The 23,587-nt window shown below is 52.2% G+C and overlaps 1 protein-coding gene across 2 annotated transcripts; it reads right to left on the bottom strand.

The window, feature by feature from the left end:
* Positions 1–609: 609 nt before the first annotated feature.
* Shf (Src homology 2 domain containing F) lies at positions 610–21,404 on the bottom strand. 2 transcript variants are annotated; one of them, XM_021155422.2, is made up of 7 exons: positions 20,917–21,404; positions 11,533–11,674; positions 8,834–9,040; positions 7,220–7,360; positions 5,795–5,966; positions 5,531–5,650; positions 610–1,433 (listed from the first exon to the last, which is right to left on the bottom strand). In XM_021155422.2, the coding sequence occupies exons 1-7, from the start codon at positions 21,400–21,402 to the stop codon at positions 1,247–1,249; spliced, it is 1,455 nt and encodes a 484-aa protein (XP_021011081.1). In that variant the 5' UTR covers positions 21,403–21,404; the 3' UTR covers positions 610–1,246. The 2 variants fall into 2 exon arrangements, with proteins under 2 accessions (XP_021011081.1, XP_021011082.1); XM_021155423.2 differs by lacking the exon at positions 7,220–7,360 and having other exon boundaries at positions 790–1,433.
* Positions 21,405–23,587: the final 2,183 nt, after the last annotated feature.

Genomic DNA, 23,587 nt, shown 5'->3' on the forward strand with positions numbered 1-23,587 from the left:
AGCAAAGACTGAATAGCCCTTGCTCACTCTGGGCTGTGTTAGGCTGCTGACAGCGATCAGGAAGGACAGAGAGGAGTCCTCAGGGAGCTGCAGTCGGCCTGGCTTCCTTCAGGGCATCAGCTATTCTAGCTCTGCCCTGAGACAAAGTCGTCCAGGCAGCATGAGGAGATAGATGTCTCCTAACCCCTCTAGGCCTGTTTTCTCAGGTGCAAAATGGTGGGTCCTCTTCCTGTCAATCAAAGGCAGAACAACCTTCGGAGAGTTTCTGAAAAGGTGCCCAATGCCAAATGATCCCATCTATTCGGAATACCTCCCTTCTCAGATCACACATCCTCACTTTGGAGAAATTCCCAATTGATTCTCTGGGCGCTAATGCCCCGGGGACTTGGGTTGAGGCAAGCAAGGGGCAGCAGGTCGTCCTAATGGGACAACCGTCCCCAGGGCGTCTGGCTCCCACAGAACCTGTCTGTGGAGCAGCGGGGAGGCCCCGGACCCACGGATGTCCGCTGAGGTGCGTGGCCCCAGGCCCGGCCACCAGAGGGAGCTAAGGGAAAGGGCCGCGGCGCGCCCAGCCAGTCAGCCAGGAGCGGGAGCGCGCCTCCCGCCCGCTTGGCAGCGCCGTCAGCCTGGCGCGCTGCCTCTTTGTCTCTCGGCGCCTCCCAGACAAACCGCTCGCTGCTGGCGGGAGGCTGGGCTCACTCGGGAGCAATGGCAGGAGCGACAGGGCCTGGACGCCCCCTGCCCAGCGTGAGGTGTTTGGTCAAAGGAAGCGAGTGGATGCTCGGAAAGTGCTTTTCGCAGGCGGCCGGCGTCCGCTCCAGCCCCGATTTATAGTCGGGCCCGCTCCCCGCTCCCTCCCGGCAGCCCCAGGGCGGCGCCGGCGGCCGCGGCTCTGCCTGGCGGAGCCTCTGGCCCGGAGCCTGGGCGGGCTCGCTGGGGACAGGGAGAGGGGAGGAGGCGGAGGGTGGGTGGTGCGGGAGGGAGGTCGCCACTCCCTCTCTAGTGTCTGACTGGGGCGGGGAGACCCCTTCCTCCTCAGGCTCTCCTCGGTGCCCAGCTCCACACAGTCCCTTTATTCCAAGGCCCAGGATTCCCTCCCCTTTATAATAAATTAAGGAATCTTCAGCGCCTGCTAGATCCTAGGACAAGGGGAAGCCAGGTTTCTGACATCATGTCCTTGGCAAGAACCGCTGCCCCCCGTGCAGGTGACCCGGGTCCAGGTCTATCATAAGCCCTGGTCTCACATCTACAGAGTCCGGATGGCCACAGGGTAGAGCAGGGACATGTGTTCCGCTCCCTTAATGGGCAGCTTGCGGCTGGCATAGTGGTGCACGATTTCAGGGACGCTGCTGAAGGGTGGGCTGTTCTGGCCCAACACATACTTGTGTTCCTTAGTCCGGGACAGCTTCATGTGCATGAAGCCCTGACTGCTCCTAGGAAGAGAAAGAGATCCCGGTGACCAGGGGTTCTCCTCAGTCCCCTACTTCTACCCCGAACTCTCCCAGCAAGTGTGGTTCCAAAGCCAGCTTCAAGTGGGAGGTGGACAGGGACCGGATGGTGGGGGAGGGGAGGGGAGGGGAGGGTTGAGTAGGTAGCATGAGGCACTGGCTTTGTGGTGAGGACGCTGGGTGTGCCAAGAATGTGTGTGTGGTGAGTATATGGGGTGTATGCTGGTGGAAAGTGGGGTGCCCTGTACCCTCCAATTTTTCGACCCTAGCCCATCAGCCTCTGGCTAAAGCCAGTTTAACCCTACCTGGACTTTTGAGACAGATTCATACAGGTCAGGCTAGCCTCTATCTCCACCTCTTAATTACAGGTGTATGCCAGTGTAAGGGGTGCTGAGCCCAGAACCCAGGGCTTTGGACAGACCAGCCAGCACTTTAGCAACTGACTACAGCCCAGCCTTATGCTCAGCTCCCCCTTCTTGAGCTATATGGCAGCACCAGTCTGTGGGTCTTACACCAAGTCAGGCCCTCTCAGTCCAGCCAGCCAGCCCTTAGGCCTAGAGTGACATCATCTGGAGACTCTGTTAGCATTACCTACCCAGAGTTGGGTAGGATAGACAAAGGAATTATGGTGTGGAGGTGAGATGAGAGGGGATGGGAGCCCCCCAGCCTGGAGTCTGATTGCAACCTCCTTCCAGCAGAGAAGCGGCAAGCAGTTCCAGCACAACCGACATCTGCGGCAAAGGCGGCTGACAGACTTAATACGTCTTTTAAATACAAAGATTTTATGTTGAGCAGGTCTTAAGGCCTGAGTGTGTATGACCTTGTGGAGGGCTCATTCTTTTCCCTATACTATAGTTTGGTTGAAATTGGTGGGGAGAAACAAACCCTTTCTACAGCAAAGCTGTCCCACCTTCCTGTGTTCCCCGGGATTAAACTTTTACCTTAGTGATAGTAGTCCTATCAAGAGCCCACCAGTGATAAGACAGTCACGTCAGACCCAACCCAGATCCCATATATGGCTATGGTAAGAACAAAAGAGAGCAAAGAGGTGAGGCTGCTCCCTCTCCCTTTAGGGACCGTGCTCACATGTGACACTATCTTATATTCTTCTGAGCACGTCTTTTTCTCTTAATCCTCATGCTTAACTATATACTAAAGTAACTTTAATAAAAACCCCCAAAGCAGGGCGTGGTGGCGCACGCCTTTAATCCCAGCGCTCGGGAGGCCAGAGGCAGGTGGATTTCTGAGTTCGAGGCCAGCCTGGTCTACAAAGTGAGTTCCAGGACAGCCAGGGCTATACAGAGAAACCCTGTCTCAAAAAAACAAAACAAAACAAAACAAAACAAAACAAAAAACAAAAACAACAAAAAAAAAACCCTCCAAGTTTGCTTCATAAATTGGCTGGTCCTGAAACTCTTTCAAGGCCACCAATCCTGGTTTGACCTTAGCTGAGATCCCTAAAACCCTTGGAGGGAACTCAGGCTGTTGAGGGCGACAGTGAGACACTGGACAGCTCTTACCTGTACCTCAAAACTCTGAGAAGAGAACACCTTCCACTGCCTCTCCCATCCCCCTGAACCCAGGAAGTCAGCATTAGCTAGCCCCTACCTTCCAGACAGAGACCCAGTGTGCAAAGCTCTAGCCTGCTCTCAAATGCCCCCCCCACTTTAGAAAGTATGGGGGTGAGGCACCCAGCAATTGTCCAGACTGCCACTGGCCTGGTTTGCCAAGCCCTGGGTCTGTAACGTACCCACAGGCATGGGCTAAGGAATGTTGGGTAGAGCTCAGAGCCTAATTAGCCGCCTCCTAGCCTGAGCCCAGAGGAGCAAACAGAGGGCTGAGAGGCCTAGGTGGCCAACAGGACCTGTAAGGAGGCTGCTTCCATCCTGATTGCTTTGTTGGTCCATAAGACCTCTCCTCTCAGGGTCTGGTTCCCAAAGTCTTACTTAGGAATTTGCCTGGCTGTGTATCAGGATATAGAGGCATCTGGAGTACAGAGTAAGCACAATGGCCCCGAGGGAAAGGAGCCAAGAGTGTGTGGGCAGTGGGGAAGTAGGGCAGTAAAGCAGCAGTCCCGTACGTTGTGGGAAGCAGTGTAGGCCCTGTCTTCTCTCACCTCAGGAGTTGAGAGTGGCCGACTTCCTTCCCACAGCCCACTCGGGAGAACAACCTCTCTTAAACAGCACAGGGTGTTTTCTCAAGGAACAGACTCAGAAGGGTAACTGGCCTTAATCTACATTACCAATCTCTGGAGGAGGGGTGGCTGTACTTTTCAGCCCCCAGGGACTAGTCCCAAGGGTCCATTAAGACACAGCAAGGTCCTCACCAGACCCTCAGGGTGTTGGGTGGGACCAGCTGGGCCAGTGGGCCCAGAGCTGGCAAGGCTTTTTGAGGAAGCTGTTTAATTACCAGTGAAAGCCCTTCCATTAGGGAGAGAAGAGAAACCATAATTGTATTTCAGAGAAGCCATTTATATGCAAACGAGACCTTGGCAGACAGCCTGTGGGGCGAGATCAGCTAGAGTGTAGCAGACATCCAGGCCTGCCTTCTTATTCCCTACACTAAGGCAGTCCCTCACCCCTAGTTGCCTGGTTCCACTCTAAAGTCCCAAACCTTGGTGGTGTTTGTCTCCCTTTGGGCTGGACAGTACCAGATTTCCAGCAAATGGCAGCTGGTGAGGGTTGGAACCCTGTCACTGAACAGTGTAATTCCTGAAGTCAGACTGAGCTAGGCACAGTGTTTGTGTATTTTGAAACAGTCTCTGGCTAGGTTCTCTACGCTGGCCTGGTTGGATGTAAGGGATCCTGCCTCAGCTTCCTAAGTAACTGAAACCACAGGCACTATATCACCACATCTAGTTTAGAGACTTAATTATTAGCTGGTGACCTTGAGCAAGTAACAAAGCTCCTTGAATCTATTTCATTTGTATAAAAAAAGAGATTTATCATCACAGCAGTAGTTGGTTTGGACAAGTTATATATGCTAGGTGGTCCGTGCTAAGAATTTCAATTATAATCTTAATAACAGTGTACTACCTCAAGTTGTGTAAATCATATTTTTGACAAATGAGTTTTTCCAAAATCCTCTTCTTGATTTTATAGTTTGCAGACTCTTAGAATACAAGAGCTAGAAGAAACGCACAATATCAGTTCCTCCTGCAAGAGGCAAGCCTGCGGCCCGAGGTTAAAAGATCTGTCTATGGCCTCACAACTAGTTTTATCAAACTCAGAATAGAACCAAGGCCTTAACTCTCTTCAGTACATTTCTTGGTCTCTTTTAGTGAAGATGAACAGTCATCTCTTACATGTGTGCAATTCTACCCCTTGGATTTGTTTGGGGTGCAGGGGGCATGTACCAGTATCTAACGCACCAGGGGAGGTGGTGTGAGATACCCAGTTACTCCCACATTGAAGGGGGTAGGTAAATGGTCACCTCCCCGCAGCTGGCCACCTTACGGATGGCTGGCTCTATGCCGGCTGTGCTGCACTGATTGCCAAGAAGGGCATTGGCCATCCTACTGTGGAGAGCCTGGGAGTCTGAGTTTGTGCTTAGAAAGCAGCTCCCAAGGAACACGCAGATAGGAACCAAGGACTTAGTGGAATGCTCTGCCCGCCTCCTAAAACCTAGCTCCCCCACTCCCACCTCACCCTGCTGACCTTTCAAGTAAAACTCCTCCTGTATCTCCTGGCCCGTGTGTCCACATGTTAGTGGCTAACAGTGACGACAATAATTTATCTTAAAAACATGCTAGGTCTAAGGCATTAAGTCAAGTGTTATTATTTCACTTAATCCTTCCCAATGCAATAGAGTCTATCAATCTTATCAAGAAGTGAAGACCTAGAAAGGTTGAACGGCAAGTGACAGAAACCTTCTGACCTGGACATTACCCTTCAAGTGCTTCCACCTGAGGAGTCTCAGACATTTCAGGCTCCCCAGTGCCTGGGGGTGGGGGTGGGGCGGAGCCAGCAGTTGTTCAAAGGGCATCTGGTTCTTCCCAGTCTGGCTGGACCAGAAGAGAATGCTGGCATCCTCTTCTGCCCTACAGGCTAGCGGTCCCCTCTACCCACGCCACCCCTACTCACTTGAGGGAGAGAGAGAAGTCATTTTTGCTGGTCTCACTGTTGCGCACCAGGTAGCTGGCCTCTTTGCACAGCCTGAGCAGGTTCTCGGCATCTGTTCGGCTGATGGCCCCGTGGTACCAGCTGAGGATGAGAGAGGGGAAGGGGGGCATCTCTGCTGGGTCCCTCGCCGTCCAGGCCCACCCATTCTGGGTGTCCCCTGCAGGGAAGCCAGTGCCAGGAGGGGAGGAAGAGGGAGGGAGTCCCCAGCTGGACACAGACACTCACACCTGGTTTTCCAGAGGCAGTGCTGGATCTGTCCACTCCCCCAGGGGGCTGCTGGGTTCCATGCCTAGGGGCTGGGATGACTTGGGGTTCCCAGCAGATAGCCTGGGAGGTAGCCGCCCCTTCTCCTCCCGGCCAGGTGACAGGCAGTTCTTCTCCGATCCTTCAAACTGGGCTGTAAGGAACAGACTGGTCATGGACTCTGAGGTGTTTAGAGGCAGAGCCCTCTCAAACAGCCAGTACCTTACCCTGCTTTTTCCAAGTCCCCACCAAGGCCAAAGGCATGTTCTGAGAGGGCATGCTTATGGGCCCGCCTGCCTGACTCCAGGGACAGAATCCTAGACCACTCTCAGGGATGGGTACAGTCTCTGAGCCATGCCAAGCCTCCTGGGGCCTCTCAGTCCACACAGGCAGGCGAAGGAGGACAACATGAGAAACCACTTAAGCTGTCTCCCTCAGCGGACCTGCCTTCCTTCCATCCCCCTTAGGGTGGCTTCAGTGTTGATAATATTGTTTCTTTCTCCTCCTCAGAGTTCATTACCGTTCTCCAAATCAGCCTGCCAGGCCATTCTGTAGAAATGACTTATTGATCTAAGAACAATTATCTGATTCCCTGTGGTGCCATCGTGACAGGCTAATCCTGTCCAAAGCCGCCAGACTGCCTGGCCCTCTCCACCCCAAGGTCGCTGCCCACTGTCTTCCCTCCCACAGAAGTCCAGGGAGGTAGCTCTGCATCTCCAAAGCTGGGCAGCCTGGGAGCTGAGCCAGCACAAGGGAACATTCCGCACCCCCTGCAAGTGGGTCACATGCACAGGTGACTCTCCTCTAGCCTGCATTTACAAACTACCTACAAAGTCTCATGCACACACACACCAACACCCCCCCCCCTCAGGTGTTCATGCTGGATGTAGAGGAAGAAGTTGAGGCTTTTGCTCCCCCCCAACAGAGGCTCTTTCTCCTTAAAGCTCTTGACTGAATACCTCATCTTCCTTCAGTCATCAGATGCAAGGATCCCCTTTGCCAGTACTTCCCCAGACCTCACAAACACCTGCCTTGGCAGGCAAAGCTCCACCCAAAAAGAACATAAGCTTTAAAACAGTGGGTTTTTCTTTTTTTTAGACATAGTTCCACTCTATAGGCCAGGCTGTTATGGAACTGTATAGCTCATGACAGTCCTCCTGCCTCAGCCTCCCAAGTGCTGGGATTATAGCTGACAGCTGGATTTTTGTGCGGTGGGGAGGAACAGGAGGAACGTGTCAGGGAAGGGCCTTTGGTAAGAGAACGTGCATACAGCTCTGGGTGGGGTGGCGACTATGCATTCTCCTTCCCTTCTTCCTCCAGGACAAGGAGGATTCTTCCAACCCAAGCCCACAGGGGCTAAGAGGTAAAAGACCTATCACCCTGGCCATAAGTCCCCAAAGGACCCACCGCTGCTGTCCTCCAGGCTGGGCTCAGGGAGGGGTGAAGCTGGACCGGAGATGTCCCTGTCCCCGTCAGGCAGGGAGGGGCTGCTGTCCAGCTGTCCCACAGGCGGAGGCCAAGGTAGGTCTTTGATGACCTTTATGTCAACTGGAGCCAGCAGCAGAAGGGAGAAGAGAAAGAGACAGTGACAGAGACAGAGAAAGGCAGAGGTTGAGACACCAAAACACAGAGCTAAGATACACAGTAGCCTAGAAAGGAGGCCTGGCAGAGGCAGAGGCAAAGGCAAAGGTAGCTCTGGAGGAGGGAACAGGACTGGAGGGCTATGCATGGCAGGTACTAACCAGCTCAGCCCAGCCCGCTGAGGAAAGGGTGGGAGGCTTGAGTGGCAAACAGGAAGGTATAGGATGTTGCTTGGTCAGCCCTGCAGGTTCCCTAATCTTCTACCCCCTCACTAGCTTCCAGGAACCAAGAGGACCAGGAGAGTGCAACATGGGAACAGGGGCTGCCCACACTCCCAGAACCACACCTGGTACCCTGATACCCCATTTCCCCCTTATTCTTCTATCCCCAGCCTGGGAACTGGCAGATCTCAAGACTGGGACGAAACCTCAGCTATCTGGAATACTCAGACTTGGGGCAGAGGGTTTTTTATTTTTTTTAAATCGAATCCTCCTCCTCCTCCAAGTCCTGAGTGACGCCACCAGTGGCTGGCTGCAGGACCACTAACGAGGTTTCCTAATGATGAACATAGATTTTCCCATTAAGCAATCCAAACAGTATTGATTCTCCAAGGAGACCTCTGGAGATAAATGGCCCATCCCTGATGGGTGTGTGCCTTACAGGAAGCAAAGCAGAGACCTGTGGTTTCCCAGTCTGGCTGCCAGGGTGGGGAGGGCAGAGCTGAGGGCCGGATGCAGGATGAGCTGTCTCTGTGTGAGGTGTGTGTGTGTGTGTGTGTGTGTGTGTGTAGGGACATGGGAGCAGGAGTGAAACTGAATGGCATCTCAGTCCTCAAGATTCAGTATTGAAGGCACTCTCCCACTTTAAGGCCCTTGCTCCCCCCACCTCAGATGGCCAACATGCATGTTTCTATGGTGGACTTGGGCCTGGGACACGGTGGTGTGGTCGGGACAGGAGAAACCTGATCTTTATTTAGCAACCTCACAGCCTCCAACTGCAGCTCAGAGATACCCCTGGAGCCAGACGCCCCTGGTATGGCAGAGCCTGCCACTAGAGACAGCTTCAGAATCCAGGTTATACCTACAGGGATTTTTATCATTTGAAGTGTTAAATACCCTCTTTGTCAAATATATTTAACATATGCCACAAGTTTCACAATCTGTACTGGAATGTCTTTATTTTTTCCCAGATTCCCAAAGGCTTGGCCTCCAAGAGGTGAGATGTAGAAGAGTGCGTTCACTCTTGCTCTGCCCGTTGCCGGCACACAGTGCTGCACCCACGCTGCCCAAGTCCCCACCCCAAGGCACAGAACTCAATTACCCTGCCTTAGAATTCCACTCCTAGACCATGCTTGGTTCCTAGGATCTGCTCCTTCCATTCTCCCGAGCCTGTAAAGTGCTCAGAGGCCCCAGCAGAGCTGCCCCGGCCGGCGAGACTCACCAGCAAAGGCTTTGGAAATCCGTTCCTTCTTCCACTCCCAGGGCTGGTCATACTCTTCTGGAGGCCTCTCGTCATCCTCTGGCAGGCGAGACTCCCTGGGCCAGGGAGTCCCCTCACCTTCTGGGCTGGCCCCCTCATCTTCTGGCTCATAGGGTGTGTCATAGAGAGGTAGGGGTTGAGCTGCAGTCTCCTTAGAACCCCGGATCTCTGCCCGATGCAAACAGGAGAGCAGTGTAAGGCATAAGCTCAACCCAGAGCCTCTGCCCTGGCTCGGGGAGAACTCAGCAGCCACAAATCCTGGCTCCCTCAACCCTGAGACATTTCCAGGGCTCCAACATCATGGGGTCTATGGGAGGAAGTGGCAGACAAGTGGCAAAGTAAAAGGAGAAGGACCCCAGGATGATCAGCAAGGGCCGGGAAGCTGAAGTGGGCATGTTAAGGAAACTGAGGCATAGTCTTCCTCGAGTTCATGTCTCCCTTACACACAGCTCCGTTTCCTTACTCATTTCCACTTACGTTCTAGTTAAAGTAACTTCGCAATCAGAAACTCCTCTGTGGCTCAGATACCACTGACCCCCTTTTATTAGGTTTCCCCGTGACAAGTCACCTTCTTCTCTCCTTCCTGTTGATCTTTTTCTCCTGATCCTCTGTTCCAGGCCCAGGCCCAGGCCCTGCTTAGCTCTTCCTACCCTGACTCCTAAGCTGTTTGCTGAGACCTCACAGCATCAGTACATCTGGAGCTCTGGTCCTCCCTCCACAGCTGCTTCCAATGCTTCATTTTGTCCTCAGCTCCCTTCAGATTCACCACCTTCTCCAGAGCTAGGCAATCCTTTTAGGATCACTGATCTAAATATGATAAAAGCTCCAGATTTTGTGGCTAACTTGCCTCAAAATGTGTATTTTAGGACTGGGACTGTATCTCAGTGGCAGAGCACTTGCTTAGCATGCACGAGGCCTGAGTTTAATCACCAGGACCATCCCTGCCTCCAGCCCTTCTCCCCGCAAAAAAAATGTACAGTTAAAGCAATTAAATTTTCACATATAATGCCAGGATATTCACGGCCCATGTTATCTCTCAGCCCTAACCCAAGGACCCAGAGCCTCTTCCTCTCTGAGCTTCCGCCCACCGACACCTGCATTCTTTAACTTCATCTGCTCTTTTCCAGTGCCTCATGGCTTCCAACTTCATCTCTCCATAGCCAGGCTTTTACTAGGACAAACGTCCCCCTCACAGGTGAATCTCTAACTCGGAGAGCAGGGCAGCTCATCTGATTGGCCAGCGAGTGCTCATTCTCGTCCTCAGCTCCGCCTTGTTGCGGAACACAGGAATTCTGGATCTCTCTAGTCCATAGAGCAGAGTGTTCCTGTACAAAAGCCCACAGCTACCCTGTGCTGCCAGGCCTGAGTAGGCGTGTTTAACTTTCTTGAAAAGTATCTACAAAACCCAAACCATTGTGTTACCATAGCTAAGTTATATCCTTTGGTCAACTTTATCATAAATAAAGTTGACATTTTAATCTCCATTAGCCCTTTCTTTAATTTTACTTCTTCTTTTTTTTTTTTTTTTTTTTTTTGGTTTTTTGGTTTTTAAAGTCAGCGTTTCTCTGTGTAGCCCTGGCTGTCCTGGAACTCACTGTATAGTCCAGGCTGGCCTCGAACTCAGAAATTCCCCTGCCTCTGCCTCCCAAGTGCTGGAATTAAAGGTGTGCGCCACCACTGCCCGGCTTTAATTTTACGTCTTAATTATTTCTAAGCTGAGAAGAGGAAGAAAGACTTTGCAATTACCGGCTCCTTGGAATCCCAGCACTTGAGCTGGGCATGGTGGTGTGTGTCTGTAATCCCTGCACTTTAGGTAAGGTCAAGAGGACTGCTGTAATTTTAGGCTAGCCTGGATTACATAATAGGTTCCAGGCTAGCTTGACTACATACTGAGATCACATCTTGTAAGACTAAACAAAAATACAACAAAACCAAGATGCAACAAACCAAACCATTTCTTGGCTTGGTAACTCGGCTTATGATAGGTAGCTCTTCTAGTCAATTCTGTATACCATGGACTCAGAAATCCCCTTAAATGCCACATTAATCTTGTTTGTTTCTTCTGGCACAAGTCCACACTCTTTACTTCAACCTCTGCATCCTTCCTGCTCTCTGCCATCTCAGAGGCTGAAGTACCATTCCTCTTGGCTACCCTTCACCCTTCCTCTCTGATCCTCTTTTATCCTCTCCATTCACCCCGACTCTGACTCTTTCCCTGGGTCATCTCTTGGCCTCAGTTTCCCCAAGGGCAGGTCTGACTCAGCCCTTTCTACTCTAACTCTGAAACACTTCCTCGGCCCACTCCACGGCACCCAGTGCAGCCACTCACCTGCTGTTCGTGTTTCTCTCTGATAACACGAACTCAAACTCACCACACTTCCAAAGGCTACTGACTGGCTCTCTTTTGGGAACGTCAGACTCAACTCATACGAAACCTATCTCCAGGGCTTCTATAGGACCTTTGGTTACATGGCCTCCTCTGTGGCCTCAGATGTTGCAGCTTACACTTTCTCTCCCAAAATCTTGAAGGCCCCGACCACATTCCTAAGGCCCTGGCACTAGCTTTCTCCCTGTTTGCCAGGGACCATGGGGCCCGGCCTTGGATTTGTTGTGCAGAGCCAAGGCCTCAGGGGGCAACCTCCTTCGTCCTCAGTACTTACCAGCCATCATCTTTTGGGCCTCGTAGGGCTCCATGTAGCCATCATTCTCAGGGACCTTCCCCGGGGCTCCTGAAGTCCCTCCTGAGCCTTCACCAGTCTCCTGAACATCAAATGGGTCCGCATAGTCCTCTAGGATTGCCAACTGGGAGAAGGCAAAGAAAACACGGCTCAGACAAGGACCGGCAGCTCTGCTCCCCGTGGCAGAGATGGGGCTTCCTTCTTTCCTGCTAATTTTCTACCATGTGGTCATGTCCTAGGCTAAATAGCCAGGATGAAGCTATTGGGTCTTAAGGGTCCGAGCTGGACAACAGCTTGTGCACAGAGAGAACTCAAAGGCACCAGATACCAATGTGTGGCAAGAGTTGTGCTAAAGAGCAGAATGGTAAGGCATCTCAGAGATCAGCACAGTGTAGCCTGCCACATCCCAGGTGAGGTGGTCACCAAAGAAAGAACCAGTGACCTTGAGGAAACTAAAGCAGTCAGTGTAGCTCAAGCCTTTAACCCCAGCACGCAGAAGGCAGAGGCAGGTAGAACTCTGGGAGTTCCAGGATATTCCAGGCCATTCCAGGCCAACCAGAGTTACAAGGTTAGACCCTATCTCAATTAAAAAGGAGAAGGAAGAGAAAGAGGAGGGGCAGGAGGAGCAGAGGGAGGAGGAGGAGGAGGAAGAGGAGGAAGAGGGAAAAGAAAACCGAGACATCACTTTGTCACCATTCTGTCATTTGATCCCTGTCAGGTCCTTGTTCTGTGGGTGTCATAAACTCTCTTTGAAGAAACTGGACAACAGGCAGTTAGGAATTACCCCCTAAACCATTCTACTTAAAAGGAAAATTCAAATTTGGAACTCATGCTATTTGTGCACGGGGCTATCAACAACATGTAGCTGGTGGGGCCCTCTCAGCTTCCTGGGAGGAGAATGCCTTGGAGTACCCCGAGACACTACTGAAACCGGCTGAGTTCCCAGAGGCCAGGATCCAGAGAACCAGTCTTAGCTTTCCATTTCCCTGCTGCCTGTCCCTTCCTCACACATTGGCAAGCCTCTGTTCTTGCTCCCAGTGACAGCGGGAGGAAGCCGAGGCTCTCAGGGCAGGGCAGGGCAGGGCAGGGCAGGGCTGAGGACAATGGAGTCTTTCTCCAAACTGGGCAGGAAAAGGTAGGACTCACCAAGCCAGACCCTGGAGCACTGCAGCACTTGGAGGGTCACAGCTGGCACCAGAAGTGGTTCTGGGGCTCGGGGCATAGGGAATGGCCACTCCTGTATTTCACCCAACTGAAGCCTAGACTTCAGATCCGAGGGAGCCAGCTGAGCCAGGTTACTATGCTGCCCTGAGTGAAAGGACCTGGGAATGGGGACCCCTGAGAGGACAAGATGGAGAAAAAAACCAATCCCTCCTCACACATCCTGTTGGCCCCATGTGGCCCATCTATAGGTTTCTGAGGTTGACCCAGTGGCTGCCTCTACCTATCCTCAGGTGTTTTAGCTCCTACCTTGTTTCAGTCTGGCCCTCAGTTCCTTTACTTCCCTGCATACCTGGCTGCTTGGGGTAGCTCACATCAACCCACCGGTATTCCTGGTCACCTGCTAGCCTACACGTGTATCTTATGCGTGACTCTCTAGCTCCAATAAGCAACTAACAGAAGGCTGTAAACATCCTTCTCTTTTCTTCTATCAGCACCATCTCTCGAGCCCTTCACCCCCAGTCCTCCTTTCTCCAGGATACAGATGAATCTGTTCAGGTCCATCACACACTGTCCTCCTACCCCCAGCATCACCCACTGCCCACTGCTGGCAACTGTGCCAGTCAGCACACAGTGCCAACTCGTGTGTGGCTGCCATTCTACAGTGTCTGAGTCACCTGACACACTATCCTTACACCTCACAATAAGTAGACCTCCAGTGTTTTGAGAAAAGAGTTCAAGGTTAGAGAACACCTTCCTCTTTGGACCCCGCTCTGAAAGCACCATGGTTGATTCACTCAATGGTCTTCTCTCTGCCTGCACCATTTCCTGTCCTGGCCAATCCTTACTCAAGTTTCTTCTCTCAGAAGCCCTTTCCATGCTCCTCCCGGCCCAGCCAGAGAGGTAGCTCTGTCTGATTGTTTTGTGTAGCAAATGCTTATTCTACTGTTGTGTTTTTAGGTAGACTGGGCACTTCCTGGGGGCAGGACCCACATTCACAGCTAAATACCCAAGAACTGACAGCTCTCAGTAATTATGTTAAATCCATCATACAAAAGGAGAGGAGAGGATGTCAGCACCCCACCCGCTTCATTGATTTAGACAATGTAGAAAAAAAATATAAGCCTAGGTAGATAGGGTCATTAAAGGAGGACCAAGTCTTTCCAAACAAATCTGCATTCTATGAAGCTTCCCAGAGAAGTGAGGTACAGCCAGCCCCTCAACACCCCTCCTCGCCCCCTGGAGCCAGCCCGACTTCAGAGCCCTTCCGGCCTCCCCTCAGCCTGGTCACAGTTGCACACAGTTGCTTCTTCCTGGAATCCCTACCCCTCCCAGGCTGGCGTGGGCCTTCTCAGCGCCAGCTGATAGTGCCTGCAGGCACCCAGGTGGCAGTCCTGCAGACAGCTCAATGGCTTCTCTGTTGTACTCCTGGTTCCACACCCTCCTCCAGGAAGTCTTGGACCCCCCCACCCTGGGCTGGGGCATCCGGAGAGCTACCCACAAGGCCCAACAGAGAACAGGAGTGGCAGCAGAGTCACCAGCTAGGAAGGCTGGCAGGACTGGTACCCACTCTAGGCACAGAAAATCCAAGTCAGATCCCAAGCCTGCTTGCCCAGTGTTTCTGTGTTTAGAGGGGGATAAATTACTTACAGGAAAATGGTCCCTGCAGACTACATTTGGCCTACTACAATCTGTTGTCTGTGGTCCCCTGACCCCCTCGGATGTGCCCACTGCTCTACCCAACTCTCATCGCAGGCCCAACACACAGCAGATGCTGACTGTATTTACTGGATGCCTAAAGAGCTTCTATGCAGACTTCTATTGAAGTGACATGAGTGCCATCTGCCCCAGCCACTCTGACCTTTGAATGACCTAAATGACCAGTGGCCGTGGGAGGCTCAGGCTCACTGGAGAATCCATTTTTGAATAGGGATCAAAGCCTCTGGCTCAAGGGAAGATGGGGAGAACTGCCAACTAGGGCACCGGAAAGGCACCTAACACAAGGGTGTTATATCCTCTCTTCTAGCCAGTGTGCTGCTAAAGTGCTGAAATACTTCCCAACAAGGAGGGAAGGTAGTGGCTACTCACAGGGACCCGCGTCACGCTGTGCTCTCTCTTCTGCCATCCTGTAAGCTGTCGCTAGGACCCTGCCACTCATCTGTTCAATCGGCAGCGGCCCTCCCCAGCAGCTGCCAGCTCTTGAATCTCCTTTCTGCCTATGCCTCTCCCAAGGCAGCTAACAGGACTACCATCTGTTTCTTCTACTACCCTCCACTCTGCAGTTGCACGGAGCAGCCCCTTTCTGACCTACCCATGGGTTCCGGGGCCAGGTGTTGGTGTTTGCAGAACAGGTACTTTGTGGATTTCAGAGTTCCCAAACTCTCTTATTGCATATTTCCTCCACAGCTTCAAGTTCACAGGTACCTGCAAGCCTGAGCCTTTCTCCCCACCCCCTGCTGTAGCAGAAAGGGTAAGGAATGAATAGCAAGAAGGAGCTGTAATATTCTTAGCTGGAAGGTTGACAGGGGTGAGTGGTCAATAAATGTGAGCTCTTAGGGCTGGAGAGATGGCTCAGCAGCTAAGAGCACTGGCTTCTCTTCCAAAGGACCTGGGTTCAACTCCTAGCACCCACATGGTGGCTCACAACCACCAGAACTTCAGTTGGGGCAATCAACCGGTGCCCTCTTCTGGTGTCCACAGACACTGCAATGCGCAAGCCTGAGACCCAAGCAATGCTCAGTACCTTTTTACAAGTGTTTCCAAATTTCCCTTTCCTCAGTTTTTTAGATTTATATTTTGGTTTAGGGGCTGAGGACATAGTTCAATGACAAGAGCATTTGATTCGCCTAGCATGACGAGACCCACATCAGGTTCAATCTTTAGCACTAGAGAAAAAAAGAATCACTTGAGCGTTGACAATCTGATTCTGTTTGATTTAGTATCTCCCCACTATATTTAACCCTTTGTCACTGAAACCCAGTGATGTCTTCATCAGTGTGGCTAGGAGCACAGTACTTTACTTTCTGAGGTCAAACATCTGCCCCTGCTATTCCTACTTATGGTAATACCTTTTCCTACTGGATGTGCTTGGGAAATGCCAACAAAACGTAAATGGGTTATTTCCCGATTTCTAATTATAAAAGTAATGTCATACTTACACAACACCCAACATCACAGACAAGTGGCTGATGTCACCAACCCTTGTAAGGTCCTGGGGTGTGTCATGTCTGTGTTTACTTCAAGACAGTTCTGCCAGAGGCAGGCTCCAGTACTCAGGAAATGGTGAATTGGGCACAGAGCACACCTTGCATCATCTCTGCTGGAGTCTCTCAGTGCTGGTCAGCAAATGCTGCACGAATGCCACCTCTCTGCTGGGCCCTGGCGTGTGCACAGCCTGGAATCACACTGCTGGGTTGTTGGTGTTGCGGCTGCTGGCTGAGAAGCCCTGCAAGTGGGACTCACCATCCCAGCACTTCTGCTCTCCAGTACAACCCGGGGATAGGCTCTGTCCCATAGGGTTGCTGGAAACACTGACTGGCCCAATATACATTAGCTACAGGAAATGGTGCTAGGCACAAGACACATGCTCAATAAATGCCAGCCACAGAATCATTAAAGGCAAAGAGACCAAATTTTGGGGTCTCCTAGGAGCTCATACTGACAGACACAAAATAAGCTCTAAGAGGAGCGAGGCACCCTAAGGTGTTCTGGAGTTACCCACAAGTCCATGGTATGCAGGAGTTGGACCTCATCTTTGCTCTTACATAATGTCATGCTGGTTCTGGGATGAGGACAAGTATAATTACAGGAGACACCTGCTCTGGGTACTCGCTCAGCCTGGGTGGCTTCTTCTCCCATCCACGAGCACCAGGGTCTCAGCTGTTGCCAGTTCTCAAGAGGCAGAGTGCAAGGGTCAAGGCGTTGACCAAGTCACTCACTGGCCGCGCCAGTATGGATGTCTCCTAGATGTCTGGTTCCAGACTGTGGTACTGCAGTGTGAGGAGGAAACAGGCCAGCCCATAAGTTATCAGCAGTCACAGTCTTCAGCCATCCTTGGAGTGCCAATGACAACACAGATAACCAGCCCAGGGCTGGTCTAACTGGGCCACATCAGTGCTTCCCCTGGACTCCTCCCTTAGCCACATTTACCCCCCTGTATCTGCAACACAGAATAAGCACAAGATAAGCTAACTAGGCTTCCATACTCGGTGAAGACATAAGAAAGCAAACTTAAAAAAGGAAAAGAAAAACAAAACAAAACAAAACAAACAAACAAACAAAAAACCACCTCACCCAGCATTCGGGAGGCAGAGGCAGGTGAATTTCTGGGTTCGAGGCCAGCCTGGTCTACAAAGTGAGTTCCAGGACAGCCAGGGCTACACAGGGAAACTTTGTCTCAGAAAAAAACAAAAACAAAACAAAAACCACCTCAAAACAAAAACAAACACACACACATGAAGCCCAAAACAAAAAAGCCAAGGAATGGGTGTCCCTCTCAGCACCTGGACCAGCATCACCTAAGGACGCACCACACTCAGTGGACACTGTCTGAGAGTGGTCCTGACTTCGGCAGCCTCTCTACAGGAGCATCGTGATGGAATACAGACACCTCAGCCTCTTACCTCACTGTCCCCTTCCTGTTTGCTCACTGCTTGCTAAAAGGAGCCTGGATGCTCCAAGCCCACGCCATACATCTGTGGCACACACCTGTTGTAAGAAGCTCTCAATACCAGGCCTCAAAAGCTGGCTCACCAAGTAAAGGTTCTTGCCAGCAAGCCTATTTCAGTTTGATCCCTAGGACCCATTACTTGGAAGGAGTTCCTCTGACCTTCCCATGTGTGTCTGTATGCAAGTATACACACAATATACACACACATTTATATTTTAAAAGGGTTTTTCAGTATGGGGCTAGAGGGGTGGTGCAGCGGTTTAGAGCCGCATGCTCTGAGTTTGGTTCCCAGCATCCACACTTGGTAGCTCAGACCTTCCTGTAACTACAACTCCAGGGGATCTGACGCCCTCTCCTGGTCTTGAAGGGCACTGCATTCATATACACAAAGCCACATACACACACACACACACACACACACACACACACACACGTTTAAAATTGTTAATGAAATCTTTTTTTTTTTTTTTAGATTTATTTGTTTATTATATGTAAGTACACTGTAGCTGTCTTCAGACACTCCAGAAGAGGGCGCCAGATCTCGTTACGGATGGTTGTGAGCCACCATGTGGTTGCTGGGATTTGAACTCTGGACCTTCGGAAGAGCAGTCGGGTGCTCTTACCCACTGAGCCATCTCACCAGCCCAATGAAATCTTTTTAAAGTTTTTTTTTTTAATTTAATACTATTTTGGGGGGCTATAAATTCCTGTGAAAATTTGAGAGCTATGAGCCTTTTCCCATATAAATGAGAAATACCTGCACACAATGTCTGGGTGCTCAAGAGCCCTAGGGTTGCCCCCATGAGCTAAGAATAAGAGACCTGGTCTCAATGTGGGGTGCCTGTTTTATTACCCATGTCAGGTCTCACCTTCATATTGGCCCAACAGGACACACTGCAGATGTGGTAGGCAACTCAGCCTTCATTTAATCACAGCTTCATCCCTGTTCCCTAATTAGATCATGTTTCTTTCTCTTGTTGAAGCTTAGAGAACAGTGAATGTATGAAGAGGAAGCCCAATACCCTGGACCTTCTGCCAGAGCAGAGCCTGGAAGTGGGACAGGGCCCAGCACCAGAGGGGTTCTTTGGGGGCCATCTGGCCAGGCTCTAGCTGCCGGTTGCAGGGTGTCACTCTTGCTGTTCCCACACCTGCCCTGCCAGGCCTGGCCAGATGGTCAACTCTGAGACTTTGCCAGTTATATCAGTGGGTTTCAGAGTGGGCCGGCAGCCAGTGAGCCCAGCACAGAAAGGCTAAAGAACCCCCAGGACCTCAGGGCCTTGTCCCGATAACCATTCCCTCTTGCCTCCTCATCCTATGGCTCCTTGGCATAGTGGGTGGGGGAAACACTTCTACCAGGCCTATCCAACCACAGGACACAGCCCCCTTGGGGTGCTCTGGAACCTCTTTCTGCCAGCCAAGGAGCTCTGCAGAACTGAGAAAAGAGGGGAAGCAGGCACACAGTATAGAAACCACAGCTCTGCGGGAGTGGTGGTCCAGAGGCTGCACTGTACACTCAGTAGGCCCTGCAGGTGTCTGACCACCCGGGTTTGGGGTTAAGAGCTCAGTCAGGTACCTTGTCTGGCTTCGTTTTTCCTAGGGGAATATTCTGGGATCTCTCAAATTCTGTTCCTAGATGGTTGGGAGTTGATTGATTTCTGAATAACGAGGAGCCTAGGTCAGCCCATGGGACAGCTCAGATGCTACATCCCGGATCCTTTTATCACACACACCAAAGAAAGCACAGATTGTGTGGCTCCTGGGAGAGCCTGTCGGATTTCATTCCTGTCTCCGTGGCTGGCTGGCAAGAGACTCAGACACCTCTTGAGCATCCCCTCCCCCACAGGTCAGAGCTGACCCAACTGAAGCACAGACAAGACAGTCTTGGCAGGAGGGGTCTGAGGGTCTGTGCACAGGGCTACAGCTCCTTCCTTGGAAAAAAAAGGAAAGGAAAGCCATGCCTTGGGAATCCCTGACCCTTAAGCCACCCTGTTAATGGATACGCACCATTTCAGGACACTGGGTCAGACACTTTGGAGACAGAGAACTGACCCCCCCCCCAAAAAAAGGGATGTTTTCCTGGAGGAACCCACAGTGTGGTGGGCAGCCTGTTAGGTCATTCTAAGCCACTACAGGAAGGAAAATAGCCAAGGACAGCTTAGACCATGGGCCAACAGCCAGTGGCCAGGGAGAAGGAGACTGGTCCACAGGGAGGACAAGGCCATACCACCGTCTCACCATAACACCAGGGCAATTAGGAAGGAGACTGCACGCAGCCTGGGAGAAGTGCCCTTGGACCTTCCTCATCAGCTTAAGCATGATGAGCCGGCATGGTCAGCCATGCTCCATGGCAAGAACCATGGGGGAAATGATTCACACATCTGGGGCTCTTGTTCTGACACCGACACACCTCTTATCCAGCAAGCCTACCAGGACAGCCATCTTTTGGTGTAAAAAGCCCAATTCTGAAACCTGAGGATTCAGACATTAACTGCTCTCTAATCAGATAAAGATCTCTACTGAGGAGAGATGAGCAAGCCCTGGAGGGATGAGCTCTCAGACATGAGGAGGGCAACAGTGCTGGGGTAGCTCTGTCACAGTCCTCCGATTCAGGGAGACTAAGGATGGCTTTCAGCTGTTTATCATCCAGGACAGGATAAAACTGGAATTAAGAAGGAAGGTAGATGTCCTGAGAGACAAACTATTGGGAGTCTTCCTCCAGGGCCCGCAGATCCAGTCTCTCTCAGAATGGACTGAGAAAGAGGGAAGCAGAGAGAGAAGAGATAATGAATGAACCCAGTCACTCGGCCTTAACTGGGCAACAGGTCCTGACCACTGAGTGTCCTCATACTTGGGGGAACACTGGAAGGAGTGCGCCTGTACCCCAGGGGTGAATTTCTTTAGGAAGAGCTGGACAATGCCCATCTTGGCATCCGGAGTACAACAGTTCCCCCCCTCTAATCCCACTGGGAAAGGCAAAGGCCAGCGCTCGTTGTGTTCAAGGAAGAATCTTAGTTTTCAGCCCCTTTCTGGGCTTCAGACCTGCAAAGATGCCTAGACTCCAGGACCGGGTGGGAGGTGGGAGGAAGGAGAAGGGGAAGAGGAGGGGGAGAGAAAAGCTTTGTGGAGGGAAGAGTCAAGAGATCAAAGGGCAGAGGAGCTGCTGCTCCGGAGAGGGCACAAAGGCCATAAACCGGCAAAGGGAAGGGAGGGGTGCTTCTCCATGCCCGTTAGAAAAAGGTTCCAGGACCAGGGTTGGAGGGGTTGCAAAGCTGAGGACAGAGCCCATGAGGGAGGTCGTCCCTAGTCCTGGGGCCCTAACAGGAAACAGGGCAGAGTTTGGGGACTCGGATTAGTCGGTGGAGAAGCTAACAAAGGGGTTAAAATTTGAGCCCCCGTGTCGGGGACTAAGCTTGTGTCAACTAGAAATACTGACTGCGAAAGGCTGAGCCCCAGCCAAGCCACCTTTGTCCCTCCCTAAATCTCCAGACCTCAGACCACCACCCCTCCTGGACACCCACGCCCGGCGCGGCACTCACCCTGTCGCTGCTGGCAGGGGGTCCGGAGTCCGGAGGGGGCGCTGGGGGGCCGGGGGTCTCGACCCGAATGAGGCGGTGCGGGGGTGAGCCGTGGCGCGGGGGCGGAGTGGGGCCAGGGACCGCAGGGGTGGAAAGGGCGGCGGACGCGGACGGGCCCCCGGAGTAGGGGTCCTCGAAGTCGCGGTCTCGCTGCAGCCGGTAGGCGGCCAGGATGTCCGGGGGCGGCGCAGGGGGCGCGGCCGGGCAGGGAGCTGGGGGGCGGTAGTCGGGCTCTGGGGGGGCGGGTTTGGCGCCCCCTCCGCCGCCGCCCCCGCGAAAGCCCAGGTGCTCTCGCAGCCACTTTGCGACTCCACCGCTGCCGCCCCCTCCCGGGCCGGTCCCCGCACTCCCAGCCCCACGGCGGGATCCCCCAGGGCCGCCCCCCGCGCTGCCCTGCGCCCTCGGCCCCGGGCCGGAGCCCGTAGGAGGAGCTCCGCTCAGTAGCATGGGGCCCTCCCAACTGAGCGAGCCGACCGCGGGCGGCGGGGGCGGGGCGAGAGGGGGCGGAGCTGCGCCGGCGGGAGGGGCGGGGCTCGTCGTCGGTGACACGAGGGGCGGAGCCCGCTGCCTAACGGGGACCCGAGGACTCTGAGAGGAGTAGATGGGATGCGGGGAGCAACTGCGCCGAGGGTGAGTCCTCCACATGTCGCTACGCGTGCTCCTGTGGGGCGCTCTCTAGTCCCATCTGCTCTTTGCACCTCCCAGTTCGTGTCAGACGCGGGAAGATGAGTCCCCAGGCACATCCTGCTCATCCTGATTCCTTTCCCCAAAACCCAAAGACCCAAACATTTTCGAAGACGCTGCTCTTAGATGCGCCTATTACTGTCCTCACCTTGGGAGTACCGCCTACCTCCTCCTATCCCTTAGCTCACACCCAAACCTAGGTTGCCTTTCTATCCAGGCAAACTTCTCACGTGGCATGCAATCAGTTCTCCAGAGACACCCATTGCTCTGATGTTTCCACACCCAATCGCCAGCTTCAAATGCTAACAACCCTCGCACAAACAATCCCCATCCACGCTTACACCGGCCCCCTGCAGGCCCACGCAGCCCTCACAGCTACCCTGCTTTCTTGTGGAAATCCCTCAAGCTCCACCCTGGGTTTGTCAATCAGTTTGTGACAGAATAGAAACAGACAGATCAATAAATCAAGCGAGAAACAGGTCTAATGTTGTCAATCACCAGCCCTTTACCTTCTCAGGACTCCGTTGTTAATGCCCAGGAGCCTGGAATTTTGTCTTAGAAAGGAAGCAGGTTCACCAGAAGTATTGTAGCCCTGAAGGCCTACAACTCTCCTTCTCTCTGATTCTCTCCCTCTCCCTCCACCCCCTTCCTTCCCCTCCCTCCCTCTCCCCTCACTTCATGGGGTATAATTGAGAAACTAAGAGGTTTACATTCCAGAATATACAGTTTAAAATACTAGCTAATGATGCAACGGTGAACATAGAGACGACGGGTTCCTGAGGATATTGTAGCTAACCCATAGGAGAAGGTCTCCTCACTCATCCAATGGGAGTGGACGGGAAAGGCATTGGACTGCCATCTCCTAGGCCAAGACAATGCCTTGGTCCTATCTTAGAAAGGGTGATAGGGGCTGTTGTCATGCAAATTAAGGGTGCTTAACGATCTGAGCACAGCCCTTGCTCTGTAGTCACTTTGCCATCAGGCCTAGGCTAAGACTCATGGCAATCCTGTTACTCAAGCTTTCCCAAGTCAAGTTCTGAGGTTGCAGGTGTGAGCCACCACACTGCTGGTATTTGCTTAAACAATATAAAGTGATCCTGGTGGTGGTGATGGTGGTGGTGGTGATGGTGGTGGTGGTGATGGTGGTGGTTTGAATGAGAATGGTCCCCATATGTTTGTTAAGGATTGGGAGGTGTGGCCTTGTTGGAGGAAGTGTGGCTTTGTTGGAGTCACTGAGGGTGGTCTTTGAGGTTTCAAAAGCCCATTACAGGCCTAGTCTCCACCCACCTCCTCTCTACTTGATGCTTGTGGATCTTGATGTAAAGCTCTGAGCTACTTATTTTTCCAGCAACATGCCTGCCTGCCCACCCGCCTGCCACCCTGCTCTCTGCCTTGAAGATAATGGACTAACCCTCTGAAACTATAAGCAAGTCCGACATTGAATTCTTTCTTCTATAAGTTGCCTTGGTCTTGATGTCTCCTCATAGCAATAAAGCAGTGACTGACACATGATGTACACCCATAATCCTAGTGATTGGGAAGTTGAAGCCACAGGATCAGGAGTTCAAGGACAATGTCTTGTTGAGTTTGAGGCCAGCCTGGGCTGCCTGAATTTTTGTCCCACAAAACAAAAACAAACCTGCAAGGCTGAGCCTGGTGGTACACCACTTCAATCCTAGCATTTTGAAGGCAGAGGCAGGAGACAAAACACTGTAAATGCAGTGGATATGCCTATAATCTAGCTCTCAGAGGCTTTAGCAGGAATCCCTTAATGAATTCCAATTCATCTTGGGAGACTGTCTCTCAGAAACCAAAAAAGTGGGAGCTGAAAAGATGACTTAAGAGCACTTAATTGCTCTTCCAGAGGACTGACTTTGGTCCTAGCACCCACAGCAGGCAAGTTCAGCTCCAGGGGTTCCCATACCTTCTAACCTTCTAGCTTCTGTGG

The sequence above is a fragment of the Mus caroli genome, chromosome 2, assembly GCF_900094665.2.
Source record: "Mus caroli chromosome 2, CAROLI_EIJ_v1.1, whole genome shotgun sequence".
In the NCBI taxonomy this organism is placed as follows: domain Eukaryota; kingdom Metazoa; phylum Chordata; class Mammalia; order Rodentia; family Muridae; genus Mus; species Mus caroli.